The following is a 10,275-nucleotide window of genomic DNA, read 5'->3' on the forward strand; positions in this document are numbered from 1 at the left end:
TTTCTCATCCAGAGAAAATAACATTTTTGTGCCTGAACAAGAATCTATTGAATTAAAATGGTCACAGAAAAGGCTCGGGTCCTTTACAAAGCCATATTTAAGAATCAATCTTTGGTTCTCTTCATACTCGGATATGGATGATCCTTTTGGGATTAAAGGTTTCATTGTATCAGAATACCAATAACAAATAGGAGTCCAATATCTATTTTCAATCAAATTTTCAGATTTCATAATAGATTTGCATAATAGTCCTACTCCAATATAGTTACTAGTTTTTGTGAAAACCATACATGTATCAGAGAGACGTGAAAATGCATGCTTGAATCCCAGACCATATATTTTCAATGGTGAACTATACTTAGAATCTGTTAGACATTCATCCATTGAGCCACAAGAATCTGTTCCAAAATGTCTGAATAGTCTATTTAGATCTTCATAACACAATCCTGAGCCATTGTCTATAACAGAAATGTAGTTTTTGCATATTGAAATTTCAAATATGCTAGAATTAACCTCGTTTGAGAAGGAATTATCAGTCAAATGAGCTATGGCTCCAAAAATCCAACTTTGAGATGAACTAAAAGGAGAAAATACAGATGCTGAAATCGAGAAGTTCTTGTTCGCTTTTGGTTTTAGATATTTTGAGACAGATTCTGAAATAGTAGGTTCCTCTGTAACAAAACTTGCATTATTTTGTTCCAAATTCAAATCTGTTTCATCGTGAGCAGTAGAAAAATACGGTTCTAAGCCTAACAATGAAAGTGCAAAAAATCTTCTTTGACTTCCTTTAGCTTTCAAATTACTTTTATCTAACATTTGAAGCAGTATACAGGGAATTACCGTATTTTTGTTAATAGAAGTAGTTTCAAATATTAGAGATGTCCCTCCTAGTATAGTCATATTTGAAAAGTCATCCTGTTCAATTAGAGGGGTAAGTATTGACTTACTAGTAGGAGAAGGATTGGAGACTTTAAGGTTTTCAATACCTGTCCATTTTTTGGAATTAATGTCAAAAATACCCATTTGAGCTTCATTCTTTGAGTGAAGCTCAAATTTTGAGCCCTCTATGTTATATAGAAACCAGTCTTGATTATGTTTACTATCTTCCGAGGCTGGTTCTTGATCATTTAAGTGAATTGGATAACTCTTAATGAGTGGAGACGTACATCCTCCAATGAATAGTAACTGGTTGGTATTACTGGAATCATCTGCAGAACCAAGTATCATATCAGTGACTTTCTCAATTCTCGAGTCGTTCTTGAGAAAACTCAGAGAAATACATGCATGGAGGGAAGATGCAGGTCTAGGAGATCCTGTAGAAGAAATTTTTGTCCAATGGCCTCTTATATTTAGGTTCTCTATATCGTGATCACTAGAGTTAATTGTAAATGACCAAATATCATTTAATAATGCTCCAACATAATTATCATCTTCTTTTGTTCTAGTCTCACCACCATAAATCAAGAATGTTTTCTCGCTTATCCAAGTCATACTATGCCCGAACCTCGGCATTGGAAGTTCAGTTTGAGTTGAGTTTGGTGCAGGAAGAACAGCTACCTGGGTCCATGAATTAAATTTAGTAGAGAAAACCCAAAGATCATTGGAGGGAGAGATTTCTGTAAGGCTTTTTGTAAGCCCTCCAAAAACGATAATGAATTGGGAGGATTTACCAGTTGAATGTTGTGGGTATGTGAGAGATGTGTGTAGAAACCTGGGAGTATTTGCACAGCCATCAAGTATTTTCCAACCTCTGGTTTTCATATCAAATACAGAAGTTGTATCAGAAAACTTGAATTCTTTAGAAGATTCATCCCAGTAAAGTCCGCCAGAAAGAAGTATTTTAGGGCCAGATTGAGACATAAGCAAATTACTAGAGTGGTGTATTGTTGATTTTGGTGTGGGACCAGAACAAATAAAACTGGAAACTTTCAAGGTTTCTGTATTAAGTACATTAATTTTGTCAAAGGAGTATAAGGAAATATTTCTCATTCCATTTTCTCTCTTTGATGATTTTATTCCACCCAAAAATATCAAATATTGACCGCATTTAACTGAAGAATAACCTACATTAGGAATATCCAGGGGATCAAAGCCATTGAGTGGAAACAGCTTAATAGAGTCCTTAAGAAAGTTTTGGATATCTGTATATGGTAAAAGTTTTTCAAATGGAGAAATTTCTTTCTTGAATTCGAATGAACGAGCCATCCAAGAGAAATCTAAGCTACCATCATTTTCTAAAGACCCTTCAAGAGAAGCAATCAAGTGATGAAGTACCTGATCTCCCAAAATTTTTGAAAAAATGAGAAAAATATCATCATATCTTATTTCTCCCATCAAAAATAAGTTAACTGTATCCCTTATCCGTTTCCTCTGTTCTCCTGTTGTTACCTTATCTGAGCATAAAGCATTTAAAAGGCTAAGAAATGTTGGAAGTTTAGTAACAGCATACTCATTGCCAATTCTAATATTTTTCTGCATATACGCTATTTCAGTTCGTAGTTCCAATTCCTTATTCCAATGATTAAGTTTCTCCTTTAAAACATTGGATATCAGATTTAAGTCTCCTTTCTCCTCCTCATTATTAAGTTTTTTTGAAATTGCAACTATTTGCACTCGAAGCCGATTACAAGCACCCCCCCCTTCAGTATCTTCTGACCCTATCCTATAATACAACTTAAAGTCAGGGGCAGAAGGTATTTGCATCGCATTACAGTTTTCTAAATCTAATCTTCTAAGTGCCGTTCTATCATCCCTAATTAGCATTAATGTACCATTTTCAAGGAATATTTGTGTATTTTGAATATCACCTTTATTTTCTTCTTGATCCTTCATTTGTTCCTTGAGAGCTGATATTTGCTTCATTTGTAATGAAGAAATAAACCTCAAATTCTATTTCCCAACAATCAAGCTGACAAAATTGTTGATTGCTATGCTTTTAACTCTTCATAAAAACAGTATATTTACTTACTTTAATCATTCATTACACTTTGAAAAGTAGGCGCCAACTAATATTTCAAGTCTTATTTGGTACCCTGGCGTTTGTTAGTTGTAATATTTATGGAGTTGTAAATATGGTGGTGAGGGAAGGGGGAGAAAAATTGGTTGAATCTATTTTTAATATTGAAGAGTTTCTATAAATGTGTACTCTTGTTTATTAATTTGATGCTATTCTTGACATGTTTTTATTTCATTTTCTCACTTGCTATAAGTTTCTCTTTAATATTTTAAGTTTTGGCGCCATGTCGGTTTTTTATTTAGTTTGTGTGGAAAATGTATTTAGCTATCACATGTATTAGAATAAATAATTGAATATATTTAAAGAACAGGAATAGAATTCAAAATGGATGATAATTAAGTAGAGATTAAGTAGAGGTTTATGCATAGATGGAGAATAGTAATCCAAACATTAAGCAAACTGAGAAAATTGGGGTAAATGGGATGAATTTTGAGATACGCCCAAACTGGAGGGTAAGTTTTCTACCGAGTAGACTTTAGGTTTTGAATATTATAAATCACTTTTTTTTTGAAATTTCAGGATAATGACATTAACGAAATTAACAAATATAAACTATCTCCTGAGAAGCAATTGGAGAAAAGAACACAGAGAGTATCAAAGAATTACTATAAGGCATCTTCCGATTATAGGAATTATTTAGAGTCATTGAGATCTGATGAAAGGGTCTTCTGGAGTTTGTGTAGAAGTGTTTCACCTGTAAAAAATAAATCTAAAGAAAAAAGTAAAGCCAGAACAACTAATAAAGGTAAAAGTACAGATGATTTAAATGTACGTACAAAAAGCTACAGAGATTCAGATGGTACCTATTTTCAAGGAAGCCATGAAACTAAATCTAATTTAAACTATAGAGGTAGAAGCAAAAGAGTCCAAAATTCAAATGTCAGAAATGCTTCTTCTCTTCCTCCAAATTTAAAACACGAGCAAAAGAGTAATTCCAATACTGAATTAGAAGCCATTGATAATACGAAAAATCATAAAGAGATTGATTTATTTTTAACAAATGTATCATTACAATCTTGCATTGAAAAGTATTCAAGGCAATTATTCAATATTTGTAAGATGATTGATTTTGATTCTGAAGATGAGTTAATAAATGAAGAGACGTATTTTGAAGAAATTTATTATGGAGTTTCTGATAGAGTTATCGGAGAATGTCGGGCAGAAAATACAAATAGTCCAATAGAAACTTCAATAAATTTTGTTAAAGTAAAGGAGAAGAATATTGAAAATAGGGTAGGCATTCAACCTAATATTATGAATGAAACAATCAATGAGACGATTAATGAAACTGCTTCAAAATGGTCAACTAGACTCAGAGCTAATTCAAATTCGAATACTTCTCCAACTTTTGACACGAACAGCAGTTCTAAAAGTTCCTCTCCAAGAAAACTTTCCAAAGCCACGCGTTCAAGATTGCTCCTTAAAGAAAGGATCTTCAGTATGAATCCATTTGGAGTAAATATTAATGGACGAATTGAAACAAATAATAGACACACAGATAGATATAATAATCAAATATCAAGTACCGAGAATCATCCTATCACTAATGTAATAGTTACACAAAACACACATGTATCAAAACAACCCTTTTCTTCTCTATTCAATATGTAATGTAAGAAAGAAATCTGGCATTAAAAGTACTTAAGCATACTTTGTCAAAAAATAGAATAGATATTTTAACTAGAAAACGGATCTCAATTATACGAACTAGGCATTTAGAGGTCCGATTATAGATAGATTTAACGATATCTACGTAACTGGATAAGTTGTCTGCGACGATAGACTGCTCTTCTAGATGGTCTAAGACGAGCGGCTCTACCTCCTCTAACTTGTAAGCCACGTGACTTTCTGCCTGCAGCAGTAAGACCTCTTTGTTGACGATGTTTGTGTACTGGGTTGCAGATGTAGTTGATTCTTGCATCGTTACGGATAGCTGGGTGAGCTGGGTCAACTAAGATGACCTCATAGAACTTGTAAGTGGCATCTTGGCATACAAAGTATGAGTTCAAGACGCGGAGACCACCACAGATTGACTTTCCTACTCTCTCCTCAGCAACAGCTCTCAAATTACGAGTACTCTTCATTTTGCAAATACCCTGGTTCTTTGGTTTACCATAGACAATACCCTTGGCAACACGTTTCTTACGGTCACCACGTCTGACTCTAACACGATATACAACATATCCTTGTTTAGCCTTGTATCCAAGCCTTCTGGCCTTATCTGGACGTGTTGGGTGACTGCATCTCATAACTGCTGGCAACTGACGGTATTCCCATGATCTAACTCTCATAAGGAAACGCAAGATGTCAGACTGTTTGCGCTTATATAATTCCTCAAGGTACTTGTAAGCTCCCATTTTTCCTTAAATAAAAAAAATGTATATAAATATGAAGGGTTCCAATTGGCTTCTGACTAAATATTTTTTGTAAAATGCCTTTTGGCGCCTAATGTTGTGGTAATTTGCCTAATTCGTCTTTTAATGTTATTCAATATAACTAATAGTTTCTAATAATTTAAATAATAACATGACAAATAATAATTACAGAATATTTAGAGACAAGTCAAATTTGTTTTATTTGAATAAACAAATATTTAAACATAAATAGACTTTAATTTAATAATATATTAATTCAACACTTTCCCGCCTAACAGATACCTAGTAAAAACTTGTCTCAGGCGGGAAGCCTTGCGGCTAAAAGGTAAAATATTGCATGCATGCATTCGATAAATATTTAATTAATTTTAGAAAAGTCACCAATTTAGTGACATTAGTTTTGATAAAAGTGATAAAAAGAAATAGGTATTTAAGTTTTATTAAAATTAATCTACAAACAAGTCTGTTAATTAATGGGTAAAAAAATAACGTATGGTAACCTATTCTTTATTGTGATTTTGTTCATCCTGAGGAAGTTCACTACTTTCTTCATCAGGTATTCTATATACTCTGAGTACATGCTTTACAGGGGTTCTTAGAATGACATACTGACCTTCTGGCTGCTCAGATAAAAGATCAACCAAAGCACGAACAATACCCCATGCATTTTCTTCCTTTAGTCCCATTTGAGCGCTCAATTCCTTAGTTTTATAGGATTGGACACTAATAATTTGGTGGCTCTCTCTATCATTAGGAGTTCTTCTAACAATATAACCAAGCTTGAGAATATCACAACTAGAAAGTAAAGCCTGTGTTGCCCATTTAGTTAACTGACAGGCATTATTTCTAATTTCCGTTGCAAGAAGAGCACCTTTTTGAGTTTCTAATTGTGTATTCCAAGTTTTAACAGTCTTTGGATCATACTCATTTAAAGCTCTAGCAAAAATGAATCCACTGTTTTCCGATTCAGCATTTGGAATTTGAGCATCTATTTCTGTTCTTATTGCAACTCTAACGGTTTTTTGTGCATTTTCGCTAGATGATGCTCCAGCTCTTGGAGGTAAAGAGAATATGCGATATCTATAACATTTAGATTCAATATTTGTATCCTGGTTTTCCTCAGAGAATGGAATTGGCTCAAATTGCCTAATAATACCTTCATCTCCGAATATTTGAATATTTTGAGTATAGTTCTGATTGGATTTCAAAGCCTCTAAACCAAGTAAATGAGGTCTATTATTCTTGTTTACATTGTCTGGTAGAGGAGGTTCAGCTGATGTTTCATTGACTGTGATCAAATCAATAATTGATCCATCCTGTTTATCAAAAATTAACTTTCCGTCAACATTTGTTACTAAGATATGCCATGAGTATTTCGATTGAGCAGCTGCAACCAAACATGCCAGAATTTGATCAGTAATTGCAACATCAATATTCCTTTCTGGCTGTAATAAAGCATCTCTAAGGATCTCATCATCAGATGTTGTAGGTTGGAGAAATTCCATGTTTCCAAAGTCTTTAAGAACCATTGGCAATTTTGGAGAAATTCGGTCCATTGATTTATTATAACTCTTTAGTGTACCAAACCATCCAATATCTTCAATTGTTGACTTACTAACATCTAAAAATTGTTTTGGTAAAGATGAAAGCGGAATCTCTGCAACAGATATCCATGATGATAATGGTTCTATTGACCATTCCGTTAAAGTTCTCATACGAGATACAAATCTATGTCTAGAATACTGATATTGTTGAGTACCAGCTTGACGCATCTTTGCACTTCTCTTTCCTTGTCTTAATAGCATTTCTGCCTTTTCTTGTTGCTGTTGCTTTTGATGGTATGCCTGAGCAGTTTCTTTTTGGAATTTTCTTTGTACATATCGTACTTTGGTTTTTGGAAATGGACGAGAGTCAACCAAGTGGAAGTCTTGGTTGTCAGCTTGAGATGATTTTGCGTCTCTTCCTCTCGAATAACTTGTGTATGAAAAGTCGCAAACAGCTCCAAGTCTATCAATCTTCATAGATGGAGCAAATGGGAAGTTTTTTATTCCGCCCAAACAGTTTTCTCCTGCTTTAGACTCTATTGTTGGAGTCCAAGTATCAGGAGAAAAATTTAATATATAGTTGAACTTACTCATTTTATGCTTCCAATGATCTTAGTAATTCTTTTTCCACTCCTTTGTTAAAAACTCAAAGATCACTTCTTTATTAGGATTAGAATATTCAACAAGGAATGTTATGTACTTTTTATTCTCGACTTCTAATATTCTTCTAAATACCGGTACTTAATAAAATAGTTTGCCGCCCAATATTATTGTCTTAATTGTGAAAATGAAAAAGAAAGGTTAAAGGAAAAAAGTAAAAGATTAAAAAAAACTATATTATTTGTAATCGTAGTTATAGTAAATTGAAATTTACTGTAGTAATATATAAGAATGTGTGAGATGTAACACATTTTATTTGCTTTTGAAGATTTCAATAATGCATCATTTATATTTATGATCTGAAAAAATCTTATTTCTATACTACAGAAATAGGTAGTACATGCTTGTATTATTCATTATCCTTTGATGATATAACTTGCACTAAATTTTTATTCTTTTTAGAACTTCCATTTCCCGATTTGCTTTGAGTTAACATTTTGTGGATGGCCATTTGCTCTTCCAATGAACTTTTGGAATCTGGATCATATCTAAATGAGGATCCAGTAACATCTTCCTCATAGTTATCACTTTCATCATTATCGTCACTATCATCTTCATCTCGTTCAATTTGGCAAAGTTCATTATCCTGTAAAGTTTTAAAATCTAAATTTGATACATCCACAATGTCATTGTTTGAAAGAGAACTATCTTCTGGGAGCTTTCCATTAACGTCAAACACTCCCATATGTACATTCATTACTACATGTTTATCTTCATTGTAGCTTTGAGTTACCTTCTCATTTCCAATAGTTTCACACAAAGAAAGGAAATTTTTTGCTCTCTTCAAAATATCATTATCAAGAGAAATCGGTTTTCTTTTCCATGGAGGTAATTTATTTTGACTATCATCATCTTTTTCCTTGAAGTTAATAATATTGTTTTTATCAGTTTTATTGTGATCAACAACTAAAACTAAATCTTCTAATCTATTTGAATTATTTTCTTCATTGATTTCTAAGAACTCTCTATTACTAGATACAGTTTTTTCTTTTTCTGACTCCTTCATTCTTGAGAATATACCAAATTTTTAATTTCTTTTCTTATGGATTTAATTTTTAGATTGGTTTCTAGAATTAAAACTTGTATTCCCAATAATTATTTGAGATATAAATGTAAACAACTAATCATATCCATCTACAAAATAGAATACGGTCGAAATAAATTCAAAATGAACGTGGTCCAATTTATCTCTCAAATCATATTATTTTTAGATATTTACACATTTATTTGCAAATAGGTATCGTTAAAATCAAAATAAATTTTCAAAATATTGGCGCCTCAAGTTTATTTTAAATTATCACAATATTGAATAAGATTTACAAAATATAAAGAATTACTGGAAGTATATTTACAATCAACATCTATAAAAATTAAGGCAAAGTAATTGGTATAAGGAAGGAAAATTAAGTTTGGAGTTGTTAAAATGTTCACTCTAACATGCAATTTAGTGCAATCATTGTTAGGAAAGGATTCAAAGATTACCGCCTAAGGCGGGAAGGTATAAATATATTTGAGAATAAGATTAAAACCGCTAATAAGGCTTGGAAATTAAAAAGTTAGAAGTAGTAATTAATAGGAATTCAGTTTGAATAAACTGTGGTCAAATATAATATACAAGATAAATACTTAGGAAGTTTCAATAGAGATTTTCATTTGACGGAGAGACATGTCAGCAACAGGAAAGAATGGTACAGGCTCATCAGCCTTAATTCAAAAGTTAATGGATGCTGAGGTGGATGCCGAAGAAATTGTTTGTCGTGCAAAGGAAAACAGAATTTTAAAGCTCAAGGAGGCTCAAATTTCTGCTGAAGAAGAGTTAAAGGCATTTAGAGAGAAGGAAGAGGCACAATTTGAGTCAGAGTTTAAAAACTTTTCAGTGGAAGATTCTGTAGATCAAACTTTAGAAAAATCCACAGAGGAAGCAATTGAGATTGTCAAGAATGATTTTAAAAACAATGGGGGAGCAGTTGCAGATTTAATTTTAAAGAAGGTCTTATCTGTTGATCTTTCTTTACCTCCTACTGTCACTCACTTGGCAAAAATTGGAAAGATTCATTAGACATTATTGGGAATATTCCCTCAATATTTCAATAAAATTTAGAATTCTGTTCGATTTAAAAACAGTCTATCAAGAAAATATTAAATCTTATTATTAACTAGTACTTGAAGTTAATCCATTTATTTTAATTTGTTTTTATCAACAATATTTAGAATCCATTCATTAAGCGATTCCTTTTGTTCATTAATGTTTGATGAGTTCTGTACACATTCTTTAATATACTCTACAATATCTGCAGAAAGATCGTCATCTATATTGTAATGAAATTCTTGTTTTGCTTCTTCCTTGTCTTCATTTTTATCGGAGTCAATATGATAATTTAATTTAAAAGGGGAGAATTTGGAATTATATGCTTTGCATGACTTTTCTATTGAATCTTTTACGCTTCTCTGAATTTTATATATTGCTTTCTTTGGATCATTTCTAACAGAATCTGACATTTCAACATTACCAATCTCTTGATCATCTAACTTATATGTTATTAATTCTGGCAAGTAAAATATATTTTTTATAAAAAATAATAAAGCCAAAACATTATTTTGGATCTTTGCTTGCCACTCATTTGGAATGTATAACAACCCACTACTAATGCTAACCAGTGGAGTGCTGGAGGATTAAAAA

The 10,275-nt window shown here is 32.3% G+C and overlaps 6 protein-coding genes across 6 annotated transcripts; 2 read left to right on the forward strand and 4 right to left on the reverse strand.

Moving 5' to 3' along the window:
* Positions 1 to 4,075: 4,075 nt before the first annotated feature.
* On the forward strand, positions 4,076 to 4,627 carry Chro.20036 (hypothetical protein). Its single annotated transcript, XM_661108.1, has 1 exon — positions 4,076 to 4,627. One exon carries the CDS (start codon positions 4,076 to 4,078, stop codon positions 4,625 to 4,627), a length of 552 nt encoding a protein of 183 aa, XP_666200.1.
* Positions 4,628 to 4,755: 128 nt separating this feature from the next.
* Chro.20035 (60S ribosomal protein L15-2) lies at positions 4,756 to 5,373 on the reverse strand. The annotated part of the gene is made up of 1 exon (XM_661109.1): positions 4,756 to 5,373. One exon carries the CDS (start codon positions 5,371 to 5,373, stop codon positions 4,756 to 4,758), a length of 618 nt encoding a protein of 205 aa, XP_666201.1.
* A 518-nt stretch (positions 5,374 to 5,891) lies between these two features.
* Positions 5,892 to 7,529, reverse strand: Chro.20034 (eukaryotic translation initiation factor 3 subunit 7). Its single annotated transcript, XM_661110.1, has 1 exon — positions 5,892 to 7,529. The coding sequence occupies one exon, from the start codon at positions 7,527 to 7,529 to the stop codon at positions 5,892 to 5,894; it is 1,638 nt and encodes a 545-aa protein (XP_666202.1).
* Positions 7,530 to 7,944: 415 nt separating this feature from the next.
* On the reverse strand, positions 7,945 to 8,601 carry Chro.20033 (hypothetical protein). Its single annotated transcript, XM_661111.1, has 1 exon — positions 7,945 to 8,601. The coding sequence occupies one exon, from the start codon at positions 8,599 to 8,601 to the stop codon at positions 7,945 to 7,947; it is 657 nt and encodes a 218-aa protein (XP_666203.1).
* A 660-nt stretch (positions 8,602 to 9,261) lies between these two features.
* On the forward strand, positions 9,262 to 9,654 carry Chro.20032 (vacuolar ATP synthase subunit g). The annotated part of the gene is made up of 1 exon (XM_661112.1): positions 9,262 to 9,654. One exon carries the CDS (start codon positions 9,262 to 9,264, stop codon positions 9,652 to 9,654), a length of 393 nt encoding a protein of 130 aa, XP_666204.1.
* Positions 9,655 to 9,773: 119 nt separating this feature from the next.
* Positions 9,774 to 10,094, reverse strand: Chro.20031 (hypothetical protein). The annotated part of the gene is made up of 1 exon (XM_661113.1): positions 9,774 to 10,094. One exon carries the CDS (start codon positions 10,092 to 10,094, stop codon positions 9,774 to 9,776), a length of 321 nt encoding a protein of 106 aa, XP_666205.1.
* Positions 10,095 to 10,275: the final 181 nt, after the last annotated feature.

Source organism: Cryptosporidium hominis, assembly GCF_000006425.1.
Source record: "Cryptosporidium hominis TU502 chromosome 2 CHRO012009, whole genome shotgun sequence".
Taxonomy (NCBI): Eukaryota; Apicomplexa; class Conoidasida; order Eucoccidiorida; family Cryptosporidiidae; genus Cryptosporidium; species Cryptosporidium hominis.